Source organism: Centrocercus urophasianus, unplaced genomic scaffold (genome assembly GCF_019232065.1).
Source record: "Centrocercus urophasianus isolate 14NV4802_14NV808 unplaced genomic scaffold, USGS_Curo_1.0 seq_279, whole genome shotgun sequence".
NCBI lineage: Eukaryota > Metazoa > Chordata > Aves > Galliformes > Phasianidae > Centrocercus > Centrocercus urophasianus.
The window spans coordinates 1-27,170 of NW_024884843.1; the positions used below are offsets into that span (position 1 = coordinate 1).

Consider the following 27,170-nt stretch of genomic DNA (forward strand, 5'->3'; position numbering starts at 1 on the left):
CCGAGAGCAGAGCCGCCAGCATCCCGGCGCTGACCCCGCGGACGGCCGCCGAGCCCGGCGCTAAGCGAGGCGGTTCCCGGAGGGCGGCTGCAGCCGCACCGCTCGGTTGTGTCTCGTCTCCGTTCCGAACGCTTGATTCAGGAACTCCACTAACATGCGACTTGTTCCTCGGCTCGCATGCAGCACGGGCTGACACAAATGATGGCCTCTCTTGAAACTGTATTTATGAAATGTACATTTTAATTTAAATACTCAGTATACACTGCACGTAATCTGCATGTTGCATTTATTAAATACATTAAAATCTGCAATGTAACAAAACGTTTCCTGCATACGAAATTCAAAACACCATTTTAAATGAACAAAAGATGGCTCACTTCACCGCCACCACCCGAGCGCAGCGCACGCGGCTCTTCTCTCTTTCCTTGACGCTGTTCACAGACTGATACACGTTACGATAAGAGTGCTGGATAAAAACATGAGGTACGAAAGTGGTTCGAAGATTATAGGTCATGCAGATCATGCTAGACAGCAAAGAAAGGTGTGAATGAGGAAACACTAAATAAAAATACATAAAGAATGTGCATTATAAAATAAAAAAAAACAACTCAATTACACAGCTTTGCTTCTTTGGTTACAAAGGAGGTTGAACAATTTCACAGCTTTTTAATCCCACCCAAAAAAAAAAAATTATACGAAATGTCAAAAAGCGGAGGAATCGTGGCAATTTCTCTCTATCAGAAAGTAGAAACAGAAATGAGCAAAGTTTTCTTCATCAAAATAGCCCATCCATTCTTTATTATATCACAAGGACTGGTGACTACCTGTACAGATGCACTATGCTCTTCATACTTACACTCTATACAAAATTTACATTCCAGCTGGATCTTCACTACCGTAAATAAATACCCAAGGTGAATTGCCATTAGTGTTAGAGATATGCCAGGATCCTTTTGTTCAATTATTGCCCAAACATTTTACCTATTAACGCAATCCCATCTATCGTTTTACCGATACACACATTTATCAAAAAATTAAAAAAAGTTCTGTGACATTGTTCATGAACATTATGAAAATAGCAGCCCTGTAATAAATAAAACAACATACATGAAACTAATGTAGGCAAATGTTACTTATATGGAAAGGACAGTGGCTCTCGGGGAATCGATGCTTCTCACGACAGCGACGGAGCCCCGCGGAGCCGCCGCGCCTCCACAGCAGCCCCGGCCGTGCAGAGCAGCTCCGCCATCAGCTCCCTGCGCCCGACGGCAGAACGGAGCCCAGCGGCGCTCTGCCCCGCGTCGGGCAGGGAAAGCTCCTGTGGGATGATTGTCTAATACTGAGAAGGCCAAACACGCGACAGAAGCATGGCTACTCGCTTTCATATAAAGTGGAAAGAACATCAGTGGCACACGAGGACAGACTGCTCTCAGGTTTTCTGCTTTGAAACGAGGCAGGAAAGCTTTATGCTGAGGAGACATTCGGCTGCTGCGGAGGCTGTGCTGGCTGTGCAGGCTGCGCTGTCACCGCCTGCGCCTGCAAAGTGCTACTGGGGTTGGCCTGTTGGGCTGAAAGTTGGGATAACTGATCGTTGTTTGAAAGAGATTTCAACAGTGCGTTCTCTCGTTCAAGTAAAGAGTTCCTTTCAACTAATTCTTTTATTTGTTCCTTCAGAACTTCCACTTCTTCTCTTACTGCGTACATCAAATGGCTTTTCACCAAATCCTGCAGAGAACAAATCAACAGTTACACCGCCTGGAAGAGCGCCTCCGTCCCACCCCGAGCCCACAATTCTTCCACTCAGCGAGCAGTAAGGCTGGAGAGCTGAAGCACTTCTCCCTGAAAACACAGAAAACCTTGAGCCCCAAGGACGATTAACCCAGCTCCCCAAATCAGCATGAAGCCGCCCTTACACCAAGATCCTTCTGGCACTCAGCAGTAAGCTGTGGCACACAGCGACTCCACACCTACAGTCACTGCAACCCCATCCTCCTCCAGGCAGAGAGCGCCCATAGCGTGCGAGCAGCACGAGCAGATGCTGAACTTCGGAAAGGCTTTTTTGTTACATTACACACATTTACCATCCAAACTAAAGACAGCAGTGACCTTCAGGCACTGTGCTTTCTGAGGGCCTCATACACCAGCTGTATTAAAGGCTCGCACCGATCTCCCTGCGCTGAGCACACAGCTGGGCGGCACTACAGCACGCGCAGGACATCACTGCTGCACCGGGCCCTCTGCAGCCTACGGAGGTGACAAAGCCCACAGCTGGAGCCGGCCAGCCTGAAGGAAAGCATCAGCTCTGAGCAGATGAGGTGGGAGTCTGGTGCCATGCACTGCCAACCACTGAGGTGTATGAGAACCAAGCAATAATAATAATAAATAAAATCAAACTGGATATAACTGACACTGAATGGAACGCAAAGCATGGCACAGAGAAGCAACAAGACTAACTATTAACGAACCCCACTAAGAGGTGTGTTATTTTCAGCACCCCCTGAAGTTCAATCAGCTTGTTTGTAGAAATTTACACAAAAATTCATTTTAAATCGCTTTAGGACAAACAATGTAGGTGAGAAGCTCTTAACACGAGAAGTTAAAGCAATCCAGGTTTGTGGTTGTCCCATACTTCATACTGAGAAGTTTTTTTTTCCAAGCAAAGCTCTCTGTCTGACCTAACAAGGGATATTATGGACACATGGAAAGACAGCACAGCTGGGAGCGTGCGTTCAGCCGTGAGCCTGGGGCTTTACTTACCATTGCCTGTTCTATTTTGTTGTCAATGGCAACAACACTTGCACCAGACGCACTGTAAATATAAGCAGAAAACTTTGTTAGAGCATTACTGCATTGTTTGTTTCAAACTATTCACCTGTTGGCACCCACAGGATTCCTGAGCATTATTTCCAAGGCCAAAGCTGCAGTGTCACACATACAGCACAAAGTTGTGTGCCATCCCCCTCCCCACACAGCACAGTTAGAGCTCTAAGACACACTGCACCTTCAGTTTATCATTCCTCAGAAGAGACATACGACACCCACAAGTGGTGGAGCAAACAATAGATTAGCTGCTTTCATTCCCTGCCTCGTTTTCCAGCTACCTTCGCTCGGGAGAGAACAGACTCACGGGGTCCTCACCTCTAGTTTAACCTCTGCTAAATTGTTTTTTAAAAGCACTGAAGAAAGAAGTTTGATAGCGTTTGTCCTCTGGATCCATTTAAAGATTACTTGCTATAAGAAATAATCCCATCAGCACTGCCTTTACAGCTCTGCAACAGCTGATAGCAGAGACCTGCCCGCGTGCGGGGCTCTGTGAGAGCACTGCCCACACAGGGTTCGGTGAATTCTCAGCAGATGGCACCTAACCATCTGAGCAGCCTCACCGCACAGCCGCAGCGCTGCAGCGCAGTGACAGAGCGGCTCCATCACTGGGACAGGAGAGCAGTATTCACTGCAGACACACGGCGCTGAAGCGACCTTTCAATCCCACATTAGGGCAACTCGAGCCTTCCTGCGTTCAGACTGTTTTCAAGCCACCCTACTGAAACACTAAATAACCCCTTTTAACTCCACAGAGTCAGACTCGTGGGGCCAGAGAGGCGCTCCCCGCTCTGCAGACTGAGCTCCCCATTCGGAGCAGAGCTGCAGCCCATCCCAGGGCACGGTGCAGGCTTCGGCTCCCCCAGCAGCAGGCTGCCCTCCCAGCCCACCTCCCAGCCGCCCCACTGCAGCCCACAGCCCCACGCCTGGCACAGGGCTGCAGCTGCATGCGATAGCTGCCAACACGCTGCCCACAGAGCGAGCTGCTATCAGCGCGGCGCAGCCACGGCACAAAAAGCTGGCGTGCAGGAAAAGGCAAGGTTTGCAGCCAGGCTGGGAAACTTACCTCTTCACAAATATGTAACACATACTGAAATCACACTGTAAGGAAAACCTGCTTGTTGCTTTCTACAGTGAGTAGCAGCAGCACGCTCAGAAATATTAGTTACACACAGGAAACCAAGCCCAGCTGCTGGAAGAATACACTGCTCTTTGGACAAGTCCATTTAACCCAGGCTCACAGGAACACCACCGCTGATCTCTATACAAAGAGGGAATCAGCTTTTGAGACTGAGAAAGTAACAGCCTTCCTTGCTAAACCATCAAAGCCTGCATTCCATAAGTAAAACACCGAGTGTTCAATAAGAGAATTGCTCCATGTGACACAGGCCCAACTTCAACACCCTTACACAAAGGCACGTAGTGTGGGAAACAGGCAGGGACCAATGGAACTCCTGGCCTCATCTCAGCACTCTGGTACGACAGGCGCAGGCTCAGCAAGATGCTGGGCATTGGGATGGACGGCTCAGGTACTCAGCAGGGCAGGAAAGGAGAGGAGGTGAGGCAGGGAAGGTCTGGAGCGCATGGAGCTTGATCACAGTGATGAAAGGGTTGAATGCCTCTGGGTAAGAAGCAGGGGAAGGATACTATGGTAGGAGTTTGTTATGGACAATCCAACCAGGGCAAAGAAGCAGACAAATATTCTATAAGCAGCTAGCAGACAATCAATATGGCAGAAGGAGGGAAGTCAACACTAGAAAAGGTCAGGCAGCACATCATCCTGAGTGCCATCACACCACACACACAGGACAAGCAGGTGATCAGAGCCTGTCAGTGTGGATTTGTGAAAGGCAAGTCCTACCTGACTAGCTCCATCTCCTTCTGTGACAACGTGACCCCCTTCATGGATGAGGAAAGGCTGCTGAAGTTGTTTTCTTGGACTTCAGCACAGCACTGATGTTATTTCCCACAGAACTTCTCCAAGAGAAACTGCCTTGTGGACAGACTCCTGTTCACCAGGTAGAAACCCGGCTCTGCATGGCTGGGCCCAGGTCGCTGCAGATGGAGTTAAAGCCAGGCAGCAGTACAGCTGGGGGCACTGCAGCTAGGGGTGCTGCCTGAACACAAAGCCAGCGGCAGGCCTGTGTGGCCAGGAACATCCAGGTCTGTGCCAGAAATACTACGGCCAGCAGGACCATGCCTGTTCTCAGCCCTGGTGGGACCACATCTCAAATACTCAAATACTCAAACACCCAGTTCAGGGGTCCCTCACTGCAAGAAGGATGCTGGGCTGCTGAAGCACATACAGAGAAGAGCAGCACAGCTGTGAGGGAACTGGAAAACACAGCTCATGGGCAGAGGCAGAGTTTGGGTTGGAGGTGGCTTCAGCGCCCCCCACGCTCACTACAGAAGGCCGCACCCATGTGGGCACCTACCTCCTTCCTCAGTGACAAGCTGCAGGGTGCGAGGGAATGGCCTCAAGATCCACCAGGGCAGTTCTGGTTGCATGTGGGTAGGATTCTCCCTAGGATGTGGTCAGACACTGGGACGGGCTGCCCAGGGCATCCCTGGGGGGCTGAACTCCCTGCCCAGGGGTACATCAGGTGCCGGCCTTCTGCTGCAGCTCTACTGAAGCCACACTGTCGCTGGCTATCAAACAAGTACCTGATTCCCCAGGACAAGCAAACTTTCTACAGTTTTACATGAAGCTCTGAAGATCAGTTTATTCAATACAACATAAGAACTGATCTCAGAGGCAACGCACAAGTTTTTATGAAATATCTGAACTCTTTAGGGGAAAAACAAGACCTGGGTCAGTTGAATCGGTTTGAGGTTTGGGCAGGCGTGTGCACCATGGCTCCTTTGTAATCCTGGTAAGATCAAGCTATGCTAACAAAATAAACCATTTTTCCCCCTGTGTATGAAGGTACTCACATTGCCCACGCCTACCACGAGAAGCCAACGTCAGAAAGAAACGTGGTCCTGATATTTTTGTTATTTTTAAAAATAATTTCAGATAAAGACTTAACTTCAAATCAGGAAAGCTCCACCTGAAAGCAATCACCAATAAGGCTGCAATCAAAGCACGAGATGTTACACGGGCCTCCCTCAAAGAGGAGCACCTCATCTGACAGACAGCTGCAGCATGGCGAAGAGAAGTTCAGCACAGCCTGCCGTGGGGGAGACCTCATCCAACTCACTGCTTTCCCATGAGAAGGATGTTTAGCAGCAACATGCAAAGTACACACCTCTGACTGCTCACATGATGAGAAAAATCCACATCCTGTCAACTTACACTGTGAAAGTTTAATCTTTCATACAAATACGCAGTGGAAGCATAATCATACTGCCTGGAATTCAAGTTTACCAAAAATAATGGCTATGTTTTCAAAACCCACCTGAAGATCCTACACTACCAGTGCTGCCCTGAGAAAATTCACAGAAGAGTCATCATCCAGATTCACGAGAAAATGCCAAAAAAGCCTCTATTCCTCTTCTCAACCTTCTCTGCACTGGCACCAGATGGGCACTGCACCGAGCTCTGAGCAACACCATGCCAGAATTAAGCAGGGAAGGCACCTGCACACTTTTCATGAGCATCTCAATAACGAGTATTTCACTGTCGTTCAATGGCTGAATGCCCTCAGCTCCTTCCCTGCCACAGCGTGTCAATGAAAAATACCCATCCCTGTTTCACTTGATGTTTAGCAATATTTTAGTGCCTATTCTGACAGCGTGTGGTTAGCTTTGCAGGGCTCAAACAGCCCCCAGAGATGGCTGCTCACACAAGGAGAGCCTCTGTTTGTGCAGAGCAGAACAACTTACTGTTACACGGGGAGATCATCCCCTACCGAACTCCCGAGGTTCACAAACTAGTTTTGAAGGAGCTGCAGAATGCAATTCAGAAGCCTGCTGGGGCTTATGTTGTGCAGCATGGGAGCCCCTACACTTCAGAACAGGGAAACAGGCATCCTGAGGAATTCAAAAGAATGCTTACTTCTATCAGGAAATGCTCAACTGCAAGGATAGGAGGATGATACCTCCACAAGAAAGCACTTACATCGCCGAACCTCCTTTTTGTCAACACTTCTATATTCCACATTTCCAGTACTTGTTTTGGACATTATACACTAACCTGGGATTTGTGAAGCCTGCATCTTAATTGCAAACAATTCTCGTTGGTTTTGTTGCTTTTTTGTTTTTTAATCTGCTTCCACATCTTAAGAATTAATGGTTTCAAATAAAGAGACACCAAAACAGAGAAACAAGCGAAGGATAAACCTCTAAGTGTATTTTTGGCTGCAGTGCCAAATCTTGACGCAAGTCCCTGCCGTTTGTTTCACTGCTATAAAGGCCACCCTGAACCCAGCGCCAACACAGCCCCACACACCTCGTGCTTAACACAGCACTGCTCTTCACAGCTCCACCCAACAAGGACACGTGCCTTTCAAACCCTGCCCAATGCCAGAACTTCAACACAGCCCAGCAGGATGCATTAGTACCGCACTGTACACAAACTACTGCCAAGCAAACTTGGAAGGATTTGGTTAAGTTTTGGTGAGGTGAGGAGCCTTCTCAAGTCCAGCACAGCTCTTACAATGATGACATCGTTATCAATGCTCATAACTGAACAAAATCCACACTTCACAAAGCTTGCTAAGCAGAAGCGTTGTGACAGGCCAGAGCATCACAAGGCACGGAGTCACAATCGCTAGGACTTAACACTGACAAAAAAATAAACCTTAAAAATCATTTAAGTGTGGGGAAGAAGCAGCTCGCAGCTACTGATGAATTAGTAATGCATCTCTGACAAGCCACGTCTACAGCAAATATGCCTTTGTTGCACCTCATTGCAGTTTCTCGCCATGAGTTCAATGCCAACACAGCAGCTTTAATCCCTCCTCGCCTCTTGTGATGGGTCACGTTTGTTACCCACCCAGCTTAACTGAAGCACAATACATGCAAGCCACAAAGCTTCCTTCCCTTGCCCCGAGCCCAAAACATTTCAGCTTCATCAAAATTGTGTTTAAATACACCATTTTCACACCTTGTTTTCTGAGATAGAATTTAAAGAGCCACAGCGACAGTTTCCTTTCTCTGGGGAAAAGGAAGCTGCAAACATTTTAGCGAATGCCAGCTAACAGCTGATAGCATGAAACTCTTTCAGTTGCACATTATGTTTGATGCATGCATAATGGAAGGAGGAAAAAAAGTCAGAGTATTTCAGACTTGTTCATTTCAAGCTTACATACAAATATCTCACTTCCATGACTGCTTTCAGACTTCTAAGCTGCAGAAGTCCAATACGAAGCTCTGAAAACAAGCAACACTTCCGCACAAATGAAATGACGAGAAACTTGCATGGAGCAAAGCTGTTCATGCATACCTCAGCATGTATGCATCCCATACTGAAGCATTCATACCTATCCCAGAAGGTCTTTGACTCACGTAACTTGTTGAAATGGAACGCTTGGTAGAATGCAGTTGACGGATTCCTATGAGATCCAAGAATCAAACAGAGATATTGAAAATGGACACGTAATAAAAATGCCAACTCTTACTCTACCTGCATGAAAGGAAGTTAGCTATTCAGACAAATTACACTGATGTCCAAAAGTTAGAAGAGCTCAGTGACTGAAATCCTTCCTGTTCCTATGGGTTTCTATTAGAGACACACTGATTAAAAAAAAATCATCCCCAAGCCCTATGGGTATTCACACTATTTCAAGTTGCTCCTGTAAAGCAAGGTCTGTACTGTAAAAGCTATTACTGAACCCCTCCTAGCATGCTGACAGCCTCCCGCAGGCAACCTGTGTAATAGTGCTACATATTCCTAAATTCAAGGGTACCTTGCACATTTTCCATTATATTTCACAGAATTCTCTGCAAACAGTACCCAGTGTTTCTGTTCCACTTCACAGCTCTCTCCATATTAGAAACACAAGAGTCCTCAAACTGGGCCTCTGAATCAGAGCATATGTCACATCCAAACTACAGAAGATTAAGTTACTTACAATTGCACAGCAGATCAAGTTCAAAGTGGAAGAGAACTTCAGGTAGTGCTATGTCTGTAAGCACTTCCCCATGCCTCGCAGCCTGCCCACTGCTCCCCAGCACAGTGGGGCACTGCCAGCCCTCACAGCACCGACAGCAACTGCTCTGAGAACCAAGCACTGCAGTGCAGACTCTGCCACTCAATTCTTCTGACAGCCCGACCCTCCTCGCTCACAAATATTTCCCCCACAGGCAGCAACAGTACCAGCAGTGCTATCTGAAGACTACAGTTATCCGAGGACTCATCTGCAGGCTTGTTGCTTACAGAATATGAAATGAAGCACAAAGTCAGAATCCTTCACTGCCAGCAGCTGTGTCAGAGCATTACACTTAAAAAGTCCTCTTCCAGCACTGCAGTTTATCCTCACACTGATACAGCTGCAGCACAACTGCAGAACACGACTCAGCAATCTGTAGAAATGTTACCAATAGTTCATGCTTTTTTATCACGGGTTTTAAAACAGAAGCTTACACCAACATTAGAAGCACAGGGACACAACGAGAGCCCTTCTTAAATAACTTGGGAAGAGCTGTTTTAAGTCTTTCCGTTTAAGAACATCAAAACAGCAGCACCATAACAGAACTCTGTCTGAAGCTATTTCCCAGCAACCTTCCAAGGTCAATAACGCCCCGTACCAGCGATGATCAGGAATCATTTGTTCGCAGGGTTTGTCACCCCATCTCCTCCCTTCACCCCCCCACACACATCTGAATTCAGCCTGAAGGCTGCTACAGAAGCGGCCTGGTCAAGCTGACAAATACCATGCTCTCCAGTCAGAGATTCTTAGGTTTTCAGAAGACACATGATGTGTGACAGTCAGCTAATGACAGGAGAGCAAATGCAGTAACAAAAGATAAAGGGCATCTGAGTGATACGCAGACAGCATGAGAAAGCAATTGGCACCTGCAAATAATACAGCCTTCCTCTGCTTACAGGGAAGGTGGGGGTCGAGCTCTTCTAATTCACTCGCCTGAGATGTGAAAATTCTCCTCCTCAGAGAGCAGCTGTAAACAGAAAGTCATTTATCTTCCAAGATGCATTTACTTGCAGTATACAAAACCCCGTTGCTATTGCTAGGTATGAAAAGTTGTGGCTTCCAACCTTCCAACGGGCCTGTCTTCCATCCAAGCTATTTTTACACCGATACCCAACGCGCAGCGTCCTTCCACTGTACTAAGAAAGCATCCAGAAAGGTACGAAGGTTTCCTGTTAAGCTCTCAATCACACATCTTGCTGTTGAAATTTTTTGGTATTGCCCAGATAATTAAGAGAACTGCTCCCACTCTATAGCTAGATCTTCAAGTAAACCCACAGCGGTGACATGCAGGCCTGAGCTGACATGGCTGAGTTTCACCTATTTTTAACCACACTAGAAGTAAAGCATTAGAGAATTGCTAAAAACTCTTCAGTTTGATGAATTAGCTGAGCAAACTGCATACAGAAGTAGTGTCATCTAGAGCCACATAACAGCCGAAGTGTCAGAAGCCGTTCTGACACCCCGCGTCTGGCCCAGGACACAGAGGCAGACCCAGAGCACACGCAGCTGTGGGCGCTTGCGCACCTCCAGCTCCTCCTCCAGCCCTGCAGAGGACAGCAGGTTGCTGAGGGCACACGGTCCCAGACCCAGAGACTGCTGCCGGCAACCAGCATAGGAAGATTAAACATGCAGACTGTATCCTTTGTAAAAATGTCTCAGCTCTCCCTGAAGTCCTACCAGAGACACCACAATGGTTTCCTTTGCACTCTCCACTGTTACTGTTTCTAACCAGTTCTAAGGTGACAAAGGTGACCGAAAATTAAAGGACAACAGTTTTATCAGCTGACTACTCGCAGCAGCAAACTTCCCTTTAAGGGGAAGTCTAAACCATACCCAAACTCTGCCCTCACGTTTGGGAGCACATCCTCCTATTGCTGGTAATCAGGACATACGCTGAATTCAGACTCAGCTCCATAGAACTCTGCCTGGAAAGCTGGCAGAACTTGAAGCACCCAGACAGATGCCTTCCACTGAAATAAGGGCACTGAGGCACAGCCCCCACTGACACAAGGCCTTTCTGCTGCTGCACCTTTGGAGGAAAGCCGAGAGCATCAGGGCTCCCACGCAGCCAAAGGGACGTTTAGGTGACCAGCCAAGGGCAGCAGCTGAGAGCCACAGCCAGAGGAGCTCCTGAGTAGTACCACATCTCCTTCGAGGCGGCAAAGCACAGAGCTCCCACTGCGCCACTTCAGACAGTTCTCAATGTCACTGACTGTAACGTGAACAGGGATGATGGAGAAGACAAAAAAGGCCAAGGTACCACCTCTGAGCATGAAGAACACACGGCTAACAGGTCAGACAACCACGCTCAATACCTCTGACAAAAAAAACAAAGCAAAGTAGGATCATCCATTATTGAGCAAAGCAGCATGGGGCACCTTTTCAGAGGTTTACGTCAAACAAAATCCTTATGAGGAGAAAAAAAAAAAAAAACCAAAACAGGCCTCATATAGACAGAACACAAGATATAAGCATAGTGTTACAAAATCAGCAGAGCTTTTAACGCCACCTTGAATGACTTTTCCATAATTAAGATGGTGGTTTACACAAAGAAGGTCCAACTGATCAACTACTCCATACACGTGGCTCTCCAGTGGATCAGCGGGAGGGAAGGATGCATCAAACAGAGCTCTCCAGGGCCTCCGAGTCTGTTTTGGGATACTTTAATCCACAACTTGGGCAGCAGAGCACAGACTATCTTTATAATTGCAGATGATCTGCAAGCACTCAGGACAGAAGGAACAGAATTCAGGAAGGTCTTACCCGATTGGAGCAACGGTCTGAAATAAGAAGGATGCAGTTCAATAAGGATAAGCACGAAGTAACAACAATCAGCTGCACAAGTACAAACCAAACCACAGAATGAGAAGCTGAACGCAATTCCACAGAAGAGAATCTAAGTCAAAAAAATAAAAATCTTGCCTAAGTATTAAACTTGCAGTACTTCTGTCCTACATGGAGGTACACACACGCTAGCTGAAATCCTGTTTCATTTGGCCCTCCTGAATCCTTACCTTAGATTTCATGGACAGTTTCAGATACAAACTGTACGCAAAGGACACAAGCCTACCAAAGCTCAGGTAAGACCACAAGAAGATGCGTTACGTTCTTTTACTTCCATTAATCAGAATTGTGAGACACGTAAATGCTGAAGATGGATGGAGGACAACTACAGTCTCAATGTAGTTTAAAGTAGCAGACATGAGAAATTTTTCTCCTTGTCAGGTAAGTATAATCAGAGTACAGACGTTATGGGTTTTAACTCCAGAAAAAGTTTAAAACTAAAGATCAGATTTGATTTCCAAATAAACAGTAAAGAACAAAGACAACCTCTTACAAGCATGGTAGAACTGCCCACTGATTCTGGAAGAGATCAAGCAGCATTTGCTCCAGAAGGTTTCTGGCCCTTGAGCCCCCAGATCAGCCCGCACACCCATCCTGCAGTTTCTTGAGTCACACAATATCACTGGTATGAGCTTTAAAGTTCTTCCTTTGAATTAGATCAACTCCTGCAGGAACCAAATTTAACTATGGAATAGAATAGAAAGCAGTAAAGAGCTTAGTTTATACTCTGAAATCGAGATGCCTTCCAGTTCCATTGTTTTGGTAAGTTCTTTTGGCGTTAAGCAAAGGGTAAGCATCCTAAAGCAAAGTTCTTAGTTGCACACAGAGTTCAGACAGCAGCATTAAGCTTAAGAACAGAACGTATTAGTAAAACATCCTTTACTCTTGTGCTCCTACTCTTAGAAGCAAGGCCATTAATCATACAGTGATGCTCTTGCATCAGAAGGATGGAAAATTCAGCAAGCTTCTAGCCTCTTTATCCTTTGCACAAAAGTTCATAGGAGCCTGCCAACGTGCCTATAAATACAGGTTTTAGCCGTTTATCAAAGCACAGAGAAGATGCTAGCATATTTTGTACATCAACATTGTTTACACAGCAGCAAAAACTACTTTGAGAAAAAAGCAACTCAGCCCAATGATCAAGTCAGCAAGTAAGCACATCCAGTCCCTATGCAATGGCAGTTTAACAGCCAAGAAACATTACCTTGACTTTGCTTAAGAAAACAACCATCTTACATGAATGGGACTTTCCTGTGGCCATCAGTAAGGAATTCATGTAACAAGGTAAATTAAGGTACAGCCACCAATTGCCCAAGCTGGTGCATGCTGCTGGACAGTAAGCGATTGCCCCCTTGGTTTCTAAAGGTTACACAGATGAGATACAGTGGTGCCCAGCAGCATTTGGAACACAAGTTGGTTTATAGCCCTGACCACCAGAAGGCTGCCTTTAACTCAGCTACAACTTGTGATACAGACTGATCATCGCTGCTCTTCAGATGAGAGCACACAGGGTGGTTTATCCAGGAGCCCAACCCAGGGGGCACAGAGGGGTTGCCATTCCTTAACAGTAACTTATCAGGGAACTCTGTGTGAAGTTTATGGTATTTCAAGATTATGTTTAACCTAACAACAGAATTCCTTCTCCACTCCTCTTTTAACAGACGTTTCATTTTATACCTCCTCCTGTAACCTTGGTCCAATGGTATTTCCTACAAAACACAATAACCAGAGTACAAAGCTCACACGAGAAACTTTGCAAAGAAGCGTGGCAAAGTCAGTGTGGAATTAAAAATATATATATATATATAAAGATTAAAACTCTATTCTTTCGTGCTTAGTCACACAGCTCAATTGACACACTTCTTTAAAGCCACTGTATTCAAAATACATAACCTGAAAAAGCACCAGAGAAGAAGGCACCAGAGAGGCGCAGTTTCAGGAGCACTGCGACTCAGCCAGCAGCCTGCACAGCCATCGCTGATACTGCCAATGCTGCAGCTGGAGGGAGAGCAATCTGCACAGGTCTGACCTCCGGCAGAGGCAACATTAGTTTCTTAACTGGTTACAGTAATATATTTAATATAAAAAACTCTGTTGTTAATACAAAATTCCTAACTGTAAAATCAGGACAGATTCCTTATTATGTGCTCCAGCTAGTACAAGCTGTTCTTTAGCTCAGGCATTCTATAAATACTTGCCTTCCAGAGGCTAACCAGACCAGATGCCTCAGGTGCAACTACACCTAGCTATTCACTTACATCTATCAATTGCTGCTTGTAATTCCAGGCTTTCTCTGATGAGCATCACTGTCTAATTCCTGTCTGACACACCTCTGGTAGATACACAATCAGCACAGCACAAGAGCACGAGAAATGGGACACTTCCCTTGATTTTATTACAGCTGTTGAAAACACGGGTGAAAACATCTATGAAGGAAGAGTTAGTTTAATTATACTGGCAAAAATTAATGGGGACAGTGGGACACCACACTTTCCATACCCTGGGCCTTGGGTCACAGCAGGGAGGCGCCTTGCCAAAGGACATCAGTAACGGCACTCTGTACTGCGCTAGGTTAACAATCATTTGAGACAGCTTTTCTGAGGAGTTCAAATAGTATGTTTTAATGTGAGTACTTGATACTTATGAAAAAGAAGCACATGCTCATCTCTTAAATTTCCATTAAGATAAAAGTAGTTTGAAATTCAATGAAATTCCACTATTCCTTATACACAAATTCAGTTCTCAACACGTAAGATAATTACACTGGTTCCTACTAATGGTTACCCTAACAAGCAGACAGACTCTCTGTCTGTGGTGATGTTTATTAGCAACGCCCTAGGAAGTTCAACAAGAAGTCTCTCTCCTCACCCAAAACGATGAAAGATGACTGATGGGCAGCTTGAGGTCTCCTGCAGCTGTCCAGAACTAAGTGAAGTAGGTGGATGGTGAATGGCTGGAGTATATGGCATTAGAGGTCTTTTCTAACCTTAATGATTCTACAATATATGCAGGAGTATCTTCTTCTGCAACAAAACATTTACTGATCATCTGCATTAGATGACTTAACAGAAGAAATCAGCCATTAGTTGCTATAAATGTCACATATGTGTACCTAAACACTGCGTCATTTTATTTAAATATGAACACAAGCTCTCTGAACTAATTTCAATAATTATTCAAAGAAAGCTTCGTTAATGTAACCCTCTTCCTCACCCCCGCCTCCAAAAAAAACACCACCACCAAAGCTCTAGGTAGTGGAGGTATTTTTCTGTTGTTTTTACAGGACACCTACAACACAAATGTAGGTCAGAGCCCACCTTAAGAGGCCAGAGCACGGCTCCAGGAAAGGGGTTTCCAAGAGTCAGGATCGTATTGTTTCTGACAACGTTGAGATAGAAACCCAGAACTTCCTCCCTCAGAGAAAGATCTACGGAACCTGACCTAGCCTTGCTGGTATTTCAATCAGAGCAGAACACCCGACTTAGAAATCAAGGCAGACTTTACACCTCCCAACAACCCGCTAGTTAGAAATAATCCCAAGAATTGCTTCAAAACAACAAAACAGGTTTTATTCTGTGTGCAAGAAGTCCCTAGGCAAGGACCAAAGGCAATTTGAAGCACAGGGTGCCCACTGCCACCACCAGGCCCACCCTGACCACTCTCCTGGCCCAGCCAGCATCCACGCAGTGCCGAGGCTGGGCGCACTGCTCCTACAACAAGGCTACTTAGTGAGGGCTGCTGCAGTTATCAGCCAGAGTGAATTTTCATTACGTAAACTCACATCTGTAAACTCACAGCTGCGTAACGAGTAACTGGACTAAGCCTGTTTTTAAGCTTAAACACAAAACAAGTGCAAGATTTCTCCAACTAATCACTTGCCTTCTCACTAACTACAGCTTATCTTAATTGTTGTAGGGAGGGTACAGCACAATGGAGTTCAGGAATCTTTGAAACAGCTTTGCAGGCAGCTTCACGAAACAACAGAGCAGAAAACATCTTCCCAAAAAGACAAATAAAGATTAAAAGCTGCCAGAGTCAATAGCAACACCAAACATCTTCCTGTGTCCCAGCAGGGAGCTCCTGCCATGGTCAGGGACAGCCACAGAAGCGCCTGATGTGCCCCTGCTTGGGCAGACCACGACATAAAGGACACCTGGGAACACTTACACGCTGTGAACAAGCACCTCGAACTTCACCTCACAAGGGATGCAGCATCTACTATCTGCTGGTCATTATCTATCATCTTCAGCATCTATCATAGCTTGCTGGTAACATCACCGAGACATATTACTCTATGCAAAATATCTCATCTAACACAGCAAGCTTGGAGCACATTTAAAAAGTAGATGTCAACACCCCAGATGAAAGCAAGTCATCGTGAATTAAAGACCTACATTCACTACTACTGCATTAAGTGAGAGACTAGAAAATAAGCTTTTAAAAGAATTTTGACACCAACTCTTTCTTCCCCTCAGCTTTGTCAGTAAAGAAGACTGCATTTATTAATACATGTGAACTTATTGCAGATTAGGCTCCTACTGCCTCCCCTGCCCAGAAAGCAAAATTCCACTGAACCCACAGGGGAAAGGGAAACCCTCCTGTGATTATTGATGAGAGTGGTATCGCAGCAACTACGTTACACACAAGTTACTCCACAGCAGTTTCAGATGTTTTCTGACTAATAAATATTTATCTCAAGATCTGTGAGGAAAAAGCAAGTAAAAGAAAGCAGATAGACCTGGACTCAGCAACATCCTCCTGCCCATACTCACATGACATCAACAGGCAAAGCATCTCTTAGCAAAGGTTTTTTTTCAAAAAGTACTTTGCTTTTTGAAAAAAAAAAAGCCCCCTGGCTCACACAGACACCTTGGGGACAGCACTGGTAAGGACAGCCAAGGTGACCGAAGGCCTCGCACCCTCCCAGCTGGCGCCAAGGGCAACGCCTCAGGCCCAGCACGGCTCTGCCCTCAGTGAGCTCTGCTGGGCAGAGGGCAGCAGCAGGAGCCCGGCAGCTCTGGGGCTGGGCCTCTAAACCTCGTAACTTTCAAGAGGAAAGAAGAGAACCTCACACTGCACTTCCAGTGATCATGCACGTCTGGAGAACCTCTTCAGAAGACTGCAGCTCCAGCAGTCACTGCAAACAATTCTGTATTTACACAACAGATACAGGAATAAAAGTGAACATGAGGCGAACCGCCTTCCAGAACTAAAACAGATTTCAGCAGAAGACTCTCATACAATCCTAAGGAATCTTTATCAGTTCTGCATGTTAGCAGACTTGGCATTTTTCAAGAGCAACAGATGCTACCAATCACCAGCTTCACAAACAAAGAAACACAGCTGCCTTGAAATGCAACGGGCCAACATTCAAACACCCCATACCAGCACAGGGAGCAATTGCATTTTGCTGCAGGATCACCTAGGGCCAAAAGAGATTAACAGCAGCGAGAAACCCAGCCCCAGTAGATCAGCATCCATCCTGCTAAATATTGGAAAGTTCAACTTTTAGCAAGAACTTCCAATACGCCCCCATGAGGCTACAGTATTATTCCTGCCATACAAAACAGCATTCAGAGAAAAGCTATGAACACTTGCACTCTTCCATAGGGGACAGAAGGAAAACCTACAGCAGTGGGGCTGCTTGAACTTGAGTGTACAAAGTACAGAGAATCATTTGTTTCAGAGCTGGTATACTACAGCACACCAAAAACCAACTGCTTCCACCTGTGAGTTTCTTTCAAGTATTTCTCCCTTCTTCCTTCTAATAACTATCTCATCTGAAACAATTATACCTCATTAGTCCTAAGGCTGCATTCACTTGCCATTGACAAAGGCACTGAAATGTTTAAACTGAGGAACATCATTGCCAGGTGAGCAACCATGTTCTTCTGTTCAGCTGTCTTCTAACAGTCAAGAACAGAAAGCAGAACAGGTGCCACAGTCCAGAAAGCAGCATGCAGTCAGAGTGATCTTACAGAAGGTTTCCTACATGAATTCCTACATGAACCAAATACAACCAACAGCAGTGCTGTTTGCATGGTCATTTGGTACCAACTGAAACATTCACCTCTGGAGTCCCATCCCCACCATGTCTCAAACACTCCTGATTCCAGCACAGATCTGTCATGTTACACCATCACCCACCATACTAACGCTCAAACAGAAGCCCCTAGGATAGCAGAAAACTATTCACCCCTGCAGCTGCAGTACAGTGCAAAGCTCTGATAAGCTTATGAACAGAGTGAAGACATGGAAAGCCAAAAATCAACAGGAACGCAACTCAAGTACTGCTTACTGGTATGCATTTTCAGAACACTTCCATTTTTCTTCTCAAATACACACCCAGGGCAACACAAAACAAGTTGGTAGCAAAGCTGCCTGTAGTGTCTGTTCCTCAGTTTTGCCCTTGTATTACAAACAAGGTCTTGGGAGCTCAGTTCCCCCAGTCATGTTTATCAGCAACAATTAGTACACTATACAAATAAGTGACTTAACTGAGCAGAGAAGTGTGTTGTGCGGGTCTGCATAACCAGCAGCTCAGCTGCTGCAGCAGCCATTCACAATTGCAGCCATTCATTAGCATTCCTGGAATACAGCCTGCCCAGCTCGAGCTGGTCAGATATCTCTGGAAGGCGATCGACACCCCGCTCCTTTTCCAGCACTCCTGTAATATCTTACCCCCAGAGTCTGCCAAGCATGTAGGAGGTTTGCCCAAGCTCTCTCAGTAACATTCTTTCAACACACAGACATATTTCTTTTCCCCCAAGGGGGAGAGGAAAAAAAAAACAACCAACACAAAGCCAACTGAAATGTGACGCTTGTCAACTATGAATTTGGGCATTTGGACATGAAGGTGAAGAAGAACTGATGGACACCGACCCTGAAGCACAGCTACTGAAGGCCTGCCTGACTTGGATCCCACTTCTGCCTGCTTTCACAGTTTTTGCCAGATAACAAATTCAAAGTGCACTGCAAGGCTCACAGCTGCCTCCCTGAGAACACCATTTCCCAGATTCTTGGACACTGCTGTCTACTCTGCTTATAGCCACATTTAGAGAGGAAAAATCAAGTCAAGTCACTCTGCAGATCTTTCATAATTAGTACAAGATGTATTTCTTCTTAATATCTTAGCAAATTAATTGCATAAACTAAATAGCACAGCTCTGCTTCTTAAAAGAAGACTGAGATGTGCCCCAGGTACTTGTTTTTTCCCCTTCAAACCCCACTTCCCTTCCAACCACCTTGATAAGATTTCACAATTACCCAATTCTGCATCACTCAGTGGGTAACAGACTACTCAAAGCAGGAAATCAAAGGATTTTAGGCAAAATGCCTTGCAAAAAATTCAGTTCTACATCTTCAAATCGATAAGACAGAACAATTCTACCTTAGATACAAAGCAATTTTTAAAACAGACAGGAATAACACAAAGAACTTTTCTCAGATGAGAAGCTGCTTCTCCTAACAGACCTCTGCCCCTCACTGCAGTTCTCAGTTTGCTTCAAAGGAAGCCCCTTCTTGAACCAGCATTCCTTTAACAGAGTTCCTCTTCATATTCCAAACGCGGAGCGATTTACTAGATGAAGATACTCAGAGCTATATGGCATTCCTTTGTGAATTTTAGAAGATGACCATAAGATTAATCCACACAAATTCAGTTCCAAACATGTAATGAATGCTTTAAAACAGGAGAAGGTGTGAAAAGAACTGCAGACACCTGCCTACACACCAGTCCACCCTCCTGGCACGTACACACTAGGGCTGAAAGGAAAAACACTTTCCACAAAATTTCTAGCTCTCACAACCACAGAGCAAATCCTCTAAACAAAGCCAAGTGCTCACTTCCTGAACCTGCAGGAGAGCAGTGACTCACGGTGGGCAAACTCCCTTTGTGCCTTATTAATGTTATCAGTGTCAACCCTCAGCCTATTAATGACACTTGAAGGTCTTCATTAACTATTTCACTGCTGATTTCAGCCCATAAAGCAACTGGGAACATGCCCATAGGAGTAATGGTGTGGTTTAAACATCTGGAAAGAAAAAAAAGACAAAAAGAGCAGACAAGCAATGGTTTTGCAATAAGGCCTTCTCAGCAAGTAAAGCAAATAAAGTAGTAAAGCAGCACCCAAAAAGCTGCTGGGTTTTCCTTTTCTCCTTGGTCTGAAACCAGTGGAAGTCAAGCTGCTTCCTGAGGGAAGAGTTTGAGAGAGGTGAGAAATAAGCTCTGAACTACATCTGCTACATTGTGTGATGTGTAGGCATGTTCAGAGTGAGCTCTCCTTGCCTTCCAGCATCCCTAAAGAAAACTTCCAGGCCGGCAGAGCCTCCCTGCCACACAGCTCCACTCTGTGCCACTCCAGCGAACGGCGAGCCTTTATCTCCCGGCACAGAAGCACCCAACAGAGAAGCCTGCATTTCTCCAAAGATAACCACAAGTTGATTTCTCTGCTGCACATCACAGCACGGCATGTATAGCAAACACAGCACACAGCAGCTGTTCCTGTTCCTCGCTGCTGGCTCTTGTGGCCATGCTTCCAGAAGCGCTTCCTTAGAAACTAGCACTGTATGAAACAATTCTGCAATTCTTCAAAACAAAAATACAAAAATAATTTTAAAAACAGCACTGCTCAGGATATGCTGTCTAAGGCCTGTTCCACTAGTGCCCACCAAGTGTCCCACCTGCTGGTGAGTTCTCCTTATCATGACATGAAGCGATGCATTTGGCACAGTCACGACTGTTACTATGAATTATAGAAACATCTGGGATGACAGGCTATGCAAAATGAACATCAGCCGTTAAAATCACTAAGATTATTTCCCTTTGTATACTAGGACATTAAAAAGTGATCAGTTTGAAATCAAACCTCCTCAGCACAAAGAAAAGTTGGTCAGCAACCTCCCGAAGGCAGGCACACTCAGCTGCATCCTGGCAGCTAGCTAAAGCTGTACTGCTTTCACTGGAGCACAGCTGCCCACAGCACCACTTCTGCTTGTATGAATGCCTTAGCAGAGCTACTGCCCCAAAGCTGCAGCGAGCACAAGGCCTGCATCACCATAGACACAATTCTTAACGATTTGCTTGAGGTGCCTTCTCCATCCTATGCCCCACCCCCATATATGCAGCAGCTTTACTAAAAGCACTCCAAGAAACGCTGACGACATCTTACAGTCTGACATTCTTTCCAGGTGAGGGAAAGCCTATAGGACAGTTTAGCACATCAGAACTTCCCATAATGCTGCCATTCCTATCTCTAAAAACAGGAACAAGAATACCCCCACTCATGTTTCATTCCTCCAAATTGCGGTAAGTCCAGCAATAAATGGCAATGATATTAATTCAATACTCAAATGCTGCTTTCCCTGGAAGTTCTTCCTGAAAGGAGCAGTCAGCTCAGAGCCAGCGCCGCACTCAAGCGCCGTCTGCAAGGCCTGTGAGGACCAAAGAACTGGGTGCTCCCTCTCTCAGGTCCCTGGTGAGTTTGCTCACATTACATGTTATACTGTAAAAATCCGTTCCTACTTTCCAACTAAGAAAGTGGTTGTTTGAGGTTGTACTTTTCCACTGTGTCGACATCCTCACCCAGAGAAGCAGCGTTAAGTGGTAGTCATTTCATTCAAAGATCATCGCTAGACCTTCCACTATGTTAGCACATCACATATACCCAGCTGCAAGCACTCTCCTTACTGACATGATACAAAATGAAAGTTCACCAGCAGGGTAAGAAAACAGGACAGTGCCAGCAGCATGCCATGTTCTCCAAGGCACCTCACCCGACAGCCCTAGGACAGCAACGCTCATCTTTAACAGGGCAATGCAGCGGTGGAGCGCTACTTTAACCCTGCTGTCATTTGCCTGTTTCACAGTAAGCTCAGAGGAAAGGAGTGAATAGACTTCCTCACACTGTGAAGATGTAGGAGGGGTGACTGTTCGCAGTCCGTCTTTGATTCAGAGATTACATTACTTGTGCACTAAGCAGCTTTACAGCCACTTTCTGCCAGCTTTCAAGAACAAGAAGTACAAAACAGTTTTTAGGCAAGCAGTAAATTGTACACTTCAAAGAAAACTCTACAATTTCAGTTAAGACATTGAAAATAAGAACTCTAAAAGCACTGACAACAACTTAAAGACCGTTTTCTTAAGAAAAGGTATTTTTATAGTGTTTTAAAATAATTCATACCTGTCTTCATCGCCATCAACAGGAATAGATATGCCAAACACAGAGCTGGCAAGACTGTTCATGGGAGTACTTGCAGGTAACTGAAGAGGATTTGCTAGAGTGTCTGGAACAGGAGGCTTCACAAGAGGTTTAATTTCAGCTGTAAGAGAAAGTGGTGGCTGAGGTAGGGGTTCCGATTTTCTTCTAGTATCATCAATCTGGCCTACTACAGATTGAGCAGGAGCCTGAAACTGTCCGAGGTTCGACTGTGACAGATTTGTAGGTACATTAGGTGCACCTTGTATCAAGGAGTGCCCGACATGCTGCTGCTGCTGCTGGACAACACCGGTACTTCTGCTGACAGAAGTGTGGCTAGGCAGCTGTGACTGAACCAGAGTAACAGGGACGTTTGGCATAGTAACAGAAGTGGTAGACACACTAGGCACACTCGTACCGGGCACAACTGCAGGCACGTTCTGAACTCCAGAAACCACGGCATGGGGAGCACCAGGCATTCCAGACACTTGACTGCTTCCACTCATTTGATGCTGAGTCACAGATTTCTGTTGCACAACCCCTGCATGCCCAATTCCTTGCTGCACCACACCTCCTGGCTGCTGGACAGCAGTATGACCAGCCTGCGTCTGGCCGCTTTGCATAATTCCTGATCCCTGTGCAACTGCTTCACCTGGCTGCGCTGGCACCCCCATCACCGGTGCTCCCCCAGGTGAAGGGCTCAGGCCAGCCACCTGTCCCACAGGCAGGGTGGAGGCTGCCGTACTTGGAACAGAGCCTGCAGGAGCCTGCTGAATAGCTCCTTGCGGCTGCATAATTGTCATGTGCTGCATGTATTCAGACTGACCAGAAGGTTGCGTTGGCAGTAGGTGCACCGGTGGAATCTGGGATTGAGAATAAGTAAATTGTTGAGGCTGAGTCACTGGTACGCTCGCTTGCTGCGCCTGCTGCTGTGCCGCAGGAATGCTTGGCTGGCCCATCGTTACATTTGGAGGTGCTATGCCTTTTCCATTGGGTCCAGCCTGCGCAACGCTCTGCGTATTTACCTGTGGCTGTGATTGCTGTGGCACCATTATCTGCTGATTTGCTACTGAAGCTCCAGAAAACATAGACTGAGCAGTACTTTGAGGCATGGCCCCACCTATGGGTTGTTGCGACTGCTGTTGTTGCCCAATGACAAAATTAGGTTGCTGTAGAGAGGCCTGGTTCATCTTCTCTGTCTGGAGCAGCTGTGACACAGCAGGAAGGGAACTGTCAGCTATGGAATCAGGGCCATGTGCCGACGCTGGCACAGCTGAGACGACAACAGAACCCCCTGTGGCACCGAGCCCACTGTCCCTCTCTTGAGCAGCCTGCTCAAAGGTGCTGCTGTGCCTAATGCAATCTCCAGTCCTGCCCAAGACAGCACTGCCATCAGAGTCCCGGTCATAATACTCCATACAAGTCCATCGTCCTCGCCTGTAGGGTTCCCCAGTTCCGTGATCCAGCTTGATCACCCTGAAACGTGAGCTGCATGCAGCAGCCACTGTCTGAGCCATTGTCCCAGGCGCAGCAGGCGCAGAAGGCCCCGATGGGGGCAAGGCAGGTTGAGCACCGGTGGCAGCACCGGCAGCCGGCAGGGGCACGGCAGAGCTCTTGGGCACGGCCCCCCCATTTGGGACCACTGCTGGTGGCACAGCAGCTCCCCCACCAGCAGCTGCAGCCAGCTGCCCATCCAGGAGGAGGTTGGGAGAGACGCTGCTGGGAGTTTCAGCCTCACCCACGTTGTTGAGAGTTTCTTCAGAGGAGCTCCGCTCACAGACATCCTCGGGGCCGTAGTCGGTGGCTCGGGAAACATCGAAGATTTCAGAAGACACATCCTCGGTGCGGGACTCATCCGGGTCGTCCAGGCTCTCCGTGTCCTCGGTAATGCTGCTGGCCACCTGCGCCGTGGTCACGCTGGTGATCTGGAAGCAGCTCTTCTTCTTGGCCGGCATCTTGGACATGCTTCCCCCGCTCGGAGGGGCCGGGCCGGCCAGGTCGGGGGAGCGCGGCCCACCACGGGCTGTCAGGACGCGCGGGCCGACTCCCGGCCGCTACCGTACATCCTCCGGCGGCTTCCTGCGGCGGGCGGCGGGCCGCGGCGCTCCTCCCCTTCCTCCCGGCCCGCAGCCCTCCTCCCGCCGCCGGGACGCGGCTCTCCTCCCCGCCGCGGCCCTGCTCCGAGCGCGCCGCGTGGCTTCCTGCCGGCCGAGGGGGGGAGGGGGCGGCCGCAGACGCGAAGCCGCGGCCCGCCCCGCTCGAGGGGCCCCGCGGCGGCCGGGCGAGGCCCAGGCGGCCCCGCGTCCCCCCGCCCTGCTCCGCGCTCTACCTGGAGACCAGCGCCAGACGCATCTCGCTCGGAACCGGCCCGCAGGCGAGCCCCGGGCGGAGGACCGGCTCGGCGGAGGCGAAGGAGGAAGGACGAGCGAGGCCGGCCCCTCCGCGACGGGCGGACGCAGCCGTCCCGTCACTCCGCAGCGGCACCGGCAGGCGCGGGCTCCGTCTGCGCCCCGCTCGCCCAAGATGGGGCTCAAGTTCTGCCGCGCTGCATGCCGGGAGGGCACCCCGCCCCCCCACGCTCGCCGCGATGACGTCACGCGCAGCCCGGGCATTCGTTCCGGGAGGGAGGGCGGAGGGGGCGGGGGAAGGGTGGGGGGGGCCGCAGGTCGCGGACGGGGCGGGCGGCGCCCCCTAACGGCGTGGAGGTCCATCTGTCCCTTCCGTGCTACTTTCCAGAGCGGTGCCTTCTCCAGCTTCAGCGGAGGTTAACTGCCGCTGCACCAGCAATCCAAGAACTCACTGGTGTTAGAAGAGTTCGCACGCGCCTGGCTGAGCCCGGTGCGTTTGTTAGGCTCAGGTGTGCAGATGGCTTCTGCCCGGGGCAGACGCATTCCCGCTGTTTGTTTTGAGGTCCTCATCACCTCTGAGCCCCAGCAAGGAAATGCAGGGAAAGTGTTCAGATTGCTGTTCACGTGTACTGTTGGCGTGCTCTGATCACACACACAGTGTCGCAGGACTTTGTGAACGGACCTCTGGAACCTCACAGCAGTTTCCTACAGCAGCAGCACAGCAATGTGTCCCGGTGTGTTCGGACATCACAGAACGAGACTCCACACCTCCCTGGTCAGCTTGTGCCAAGGCTCTGCCACCCAACAGCCCGATATTTCAGGCCCTCACAACCTCTGCCCAGGAACGTTCTGTTTCGTGTTTCATCCCATCGCACCTCCTCACTCCTCTGGGAGGAGTTCTGCCCACCCAGGTCTCCATTTCTTTGCATGTTGCCATTGCTTTTACCACCTGGTGAGGCAGCCCTGGTAGCACTGTGCAGGCAGCTGGCAGCGTCACTTGACCAAATGTAGGAGAATAGCCAGAGGTTTTCCTCCATTAGCCTCAGATCCACTTTTCACAGTCTGTGACCTTGCAGATAATGAATTTTCAGCATCCTCTGTGCAGAGGACCATCCCTGTACCACAGACTCTTACAAGCCTCAGGGTCTGCCCTTCTGCAAAGCAGAAAGAAAGCCACACTCTGTGTGGCACTGCCTCACAACTTCTGTGCAGCACCCCAGGTCTCCCTCTCTGCCTGCATACAGTGTGCCAGGACTGTTTTCTTCTCTGCTTAACACTTTCTCTCCTGCCTAGCTTTGTGTTACTATGAACCTCATTCTGCATTCCGTTTCAATTTGTACTTGATCATCCCTCATTATTTGCTGCCTTCATATCCTTCCAAACCCACCTTCTAGAATTTCTTTGTTCTGCATATGTTAGAAGATGATGGGCTGACAGTGCTGTAGCCTTTTTCCTCCTTGCTGATTTTGAATTCCTATCTGAGCTCCATTTCTAATTCTTGGCTCTCCTTCTGATAGAAAGGAGCTTTCACTCCTGGTGATGTGTTCTGCCAGGCAACACCTTCTGGCACAGCTTTCACCAGGTTCCCACTGGAGAATAAAGCATTTTCTTTATCTTCTGCTTGCTGCCATCTGTTTCACTTCCTCTAGCCCTCTGATTGAGTCTGCATTCTTAGGACTCATCTTTCCTATTAAACCCTGGCTTTGAAGAGGAAAAAGACAATTCCCCAAACTTCCCAAACAATTCCTCCCAACCGAGTTCCCTCCAACATACATTCCTTTGTTTTCTACACCTTCTTTACAGTATGATTTCACATACACCAACATTAGAAAGAAAAGGTAATGCACAAAGTACAATATATTTTAAAATGTGGAATATCATGTCAATACCAAATTATAATGTTTAAATGTTAATTTTCAGCATAAGAAACGCGTTATGTCCATGAGAGTGTATTTTTGACATGGTGTCAAACCTTAATGGGTGTCAGACCTTATCCCTGCCATTAGTGCAGGAACTGTTGCTCCTTGCTCTGCAAGCCAACCAGGTATCATTTGACACAGGAAAGGAACTCTGTATTGGAGGAGTCCACTCTGTGAACTGTGTATATATGAATGTTCTAATGTAACCTGAAGTGTAATGAGGAATGGCCAATTTGGATGACATTTTGCATGGTCTGGCAAAGGAGAAAGAGAGATTAATAAGGGGTAAAATAGGCAAGGGATGAGGAACAGAATGAGCAAGATAAACTGATTGACTAACAAAACAGAGAGGTTTCTGAAAAGTCGAACATAAAAATTGCTACAGCCCATGTCCAGGTTGGCCAAGATACACACAACGGCCTTGGCAGCATTACACTGATAATATTTTTGCAAGGTGGAATTATTGCTGAACAGTATTTTAGTGTATTGGGCACAAACATACTGATGTTTTTATTAAGTGTCAAGCATGTATTTGTTCCTCTTTTGCCTGCAAGAAAAACATCTGCTGCTGTTCATTATAAGAAATTCCCACATGATTTCTGTTTGTGTTTATGTGAGTGTCAACTGTACACAACTGTAATATTTTCTGCATGTGTGTGCGATGTTCCTGCTGTGCTGAGGTTTGCCAGGGGTGGGTTAAGCAGGCAACGGGGAGGGCAGCACAGCCAGGGTCAGTGTCCCTGTGCTGGATCACAGCTTTGTGTAGTTCTTCACAGTCTGCATCCACTTCTACCATGAAACATCTCACTGAGGCCATCACCTCGGCAGCAATGAGAAGGCTAATGGTATATAATATAATGTAATATAGTACGATATAACACAACACAGCACAACACAACACAATATACCATACCATACCATACCATACCATACCATACCATACCATACCAT

At 47.3% G+C, this 27,170-nt stretch overlaps 1 protein-coding gene across 2 annotated transcripts; it reads right to left on the reverse strand.

Annotated features, from left to right (window-relative positions):
• Nucleotides 1–218: 218 nt before the first annotated feature.
• Nucleotides 219–23,994, reverse strand: TSC22D2 (TSC22 domain family member 2). Of its 2 annotated transcripts, XM_042827010.1 has the most exons (3): nucleotides 21,938–23,992; nucleotides 2,758–2,809; nucleotides 219–1,725 (listed from the first exon to the last, which is right to left on the reverse strand). In XM_042827010.1, the coding sequence occupies exons 1-3, from the start codon at nucleotides 23,914–23,916 to the stop codon at nucleotides 1,465–1,467; spliced, it is 2,292 nt and encodes a 763-aa protein (XP_042682944.1). In that variant the 5' UTR covers nucleotides 23,917–23,992; the 3' UTR covers nucleotides 219–1,464. The 2 variants fall into 2 exon arrangements, with proteins under 2 accessions (XP_042682944.1, XP_042682945.1); XM_042827011.1 differs by lacking the exons at nucleotides 219–1,725; nucleotides 2,758–2,809 and adding an exon at nucleotides 3,780–8,315 and having other exon boundaries at nucleotides 21,938–23,994.
• Between the last annotated feature and the right edge of the window lie 3,176 nt (nucleotides 23,995–27,170).

Excerpts from the sequence above, each read along its gene's own strand:
- TSC22D2 (XM_042827010.1), bottom strand. The coding sequence starts at position 23,916 with ATGTCCAAGATGCCGGCCAAGAAGAAGAGCTGCTTCCAGATCACCAGC. Across the intron at positions 2,810-21,937 it reads GTTGATGGCGATGAAGACAG|TGCGTCTGGTGCAAGTGTTG; the intron begins GTATGAATTATT and ends TTATATTTACAG. Across the intron at positions 1,726-2,757 it reads ACAAAATAGAACAGGCAATG|GATTTGGTGAAAAGCCATTT; the intron begins GTAAGTAAAGCC and ends TGTTCTCTGCAG.